Source organism: Pieris rapae, chromosome 2 (genome assembly GCF_905147795.1).
Source record: "Pieris rapae chromosome 2, ilPieRapa1.1, whole genome shotgun sequence".
Classification (NCBI taxonomy): Eukaryota; Metazoa; Arthropoda; class Insecta; order Lepidoptera; family Pieridae; genus Pieris; species Pieris rapae.
The window spans coordinates 5,991,702-5,993,920 of NC_059510.1; the positions used below are offsets into that span (position 1 = coordinate 5,991,702).

Here is a 2,219-nt window from a genome sequence, read left to right on the forward strand (position 1 = left end):
ACATATAGGTACAATTATACATACATAATTCATATAACAGACAAAATCTTAACGTGCCCTTCTTGAACCTTAACACAACATAAATCCGTATTGAATACGGTAGCCAAATTTTTGATAGGTACTAGATTTTAATATGAATATTTTCTTTTGTTTTTGTGGCAATCGAGTGTGTTTAGCCATTTAAGAGAACCTGTGTTTGAACAGCTTCCTTCGGGTGTGATTTTTTATTTGATTAGTACGTTTATATTGTTCCAGAAAAGGAGTTTCTTTAAGTGTAATAATTTGAAATATGTATATGATATTATGATTTATTAAAAGTTCTCTACAGAACTTATATTTACTAAATTATATTTAAGAAATTGCTGTGTATGTAATGTAATCTGCAAGCTATGAATGAAAAAGAAGAAATAAAATACTTATTACCCACGTTTTTATAGGTTGATTTACATATACATGAAATTTTATTATAAACTTTGTAAAAATTAAAAAAACGCACAATGCAAAACGACCTTAATTATAGTATGCGATCCAGAATGATTAATTAATTGCTGGGATATTTTAAAAAACTCTGCTAACAACGTCTGCCATTAAGTTGTCTACTCCTCTCACGATAGTTCGACGTAAGAGAGCATAGATTACAGAGACAGCGTGGGAATTGACATTTAAATGTTGTATCTGTTGAATATTTCATGAAACACTTTTATTGTTCACTGTGGAACTTGTTTACGATAATTATCGCAATATCGATTTTATCGATACAATGATCTACATGGTGTTCGATAAAAGCTGGTTTGAGATTAAAATATTTGTTTTGAATTAAAACGAACCAGATAATAAATACAACTCATACTTTATTATTTGATTACAGTGGTTTATTCATCTCTATATAATTCTAGCAAATCTTACCTAACAAATGTAACTGTATGAATAGTTATCACAGTAAAAACTTAACTAACGGTATTTAATTCCTACAGTAAATGCATTTTCCCGAAAGAAATAACACGATTGTAAAAAACTAACTTTATTAAATTAAAACAATCAACAAGCAAGGCATGCCAACACACTGGTTCTAGGAACGTTAACGGTAAAACAACAAAGTTCAACTATCACACGGTACACAATCCTGGATGGAGAGCATTCGAGATCATGAGGATCCTGAGTTCAGGTCTCAGGCCTGTCACCACGGCCGCCACATCGATTGGGAGGAGTCAGACTCGGAGGCGGGGCTGTGCGGCGGCGAGGGCGGTGCGTATTGTCTCTTATTGCCAATTGTTTCCACGTCTATTGTTTCTTCTAGCGGCCTCTTCAAACACCTCTCGGTCGAAACTGGCCTCTGCACTTGGGGAGCCTGAGCTGGTGCTATCGCCTGCACAGGTGTCGGTCTGGTTACATTGGGCACTATTGGTTGTGGTTGTACAACAGGCGGACTCTCCAATCTTCTTATACAATTGCTTAGATGCTGAAGTAACCTGGCACCAGCTTGGGGATCCACAGGTCCCTGCCTATGCATGGCATTGGCGGCCACTGTAGCGTTTGTTATGAACTGAGACACTTCCGTAGCACACTGAGCGAATCCTGCTCGAAAACGCTCCGCATATGACATTTCAGGTTTCAGCACTAATTGTCCGCGACGTTTCAAACTATGTAAATGTCGCACGGTTAACTCCAAGATGTCTGCTTTCTCCAGCTTGGAGACGTTTTCACCCTCCGCTTGGAGAGCGGTCACCATCAAATCCTTAAGTTCGTCAAGGCAGCGGTTGATGCGTGCGCGACGCTTTCTTTCAAGCATCGGTTTCATTACTTTGCGGTATTGGTAGGTTCGGGAGACTGGTTCTTCGTCTGGGTGTGCGTGTGCCGGAGGATGGAAAGCCCCGTGTGGGGACATAGTACGAGCAGGTAGAATCATTGGTGTTGCTCTCGCGACGGTATCTGAGCGAATGGCGCGCGCGCCGTTCGTTCACTTGCTTTTATGCGCCCTACGGCGATTGTGGCAAAACGCCCGTGATAAAATTAGGGGTGGCACAAGGAATTTTAGTTTTTAATATTACGACACAATTTTTAGGGAAAATATTTTTAACTTACTTGAAGCTGTTTTAAAATAAAACATATTTATTGGTTGTTATTGGATTAAAATTTGGAGAAATATTACTTATAATAAATTGTGTATCAATGATCGTAAACATTAATTTACTAACATGTTTTTTTTATATTTAAAGTAG

The 2,219-nt window shown here is 38.1% G+C and overlaps 1 protein-coding gene across 1 annotated transcript; it reads right to left on the reverse strand.

Annotated features, from left to right (window-relative positions):
* Positions 1-833: 833 nt before the first annotated feature.
* LOC110997240 (enhancer of split mbeta protein-like) lies at positions 834-1,946 on the reverse strand. The gene has a single exon (XM_022265302.2). It carries the CDS (start codon positions 1,904-1,906, stop codon positions 1,178-1,180), a length of 729 nt encoding a protein of 242 aa, XP_022120994.1. The 5' UTR covers positions 1,907-1,946; the 3' UTR covers positions 834-1,177.
* Positions 1,947-2,219: the final 273 nt, after the last annotated feature.

What these genes read in the sequence shown, in the direction of transcription:
- LOC110997240 (XM_022265302.2), bottom strand. Translation starts at nt 1,906, where the DNA reads ATGATTCTACCTGCTCGTACTATGTCCCCACACGGGGCTTTCCATCCT.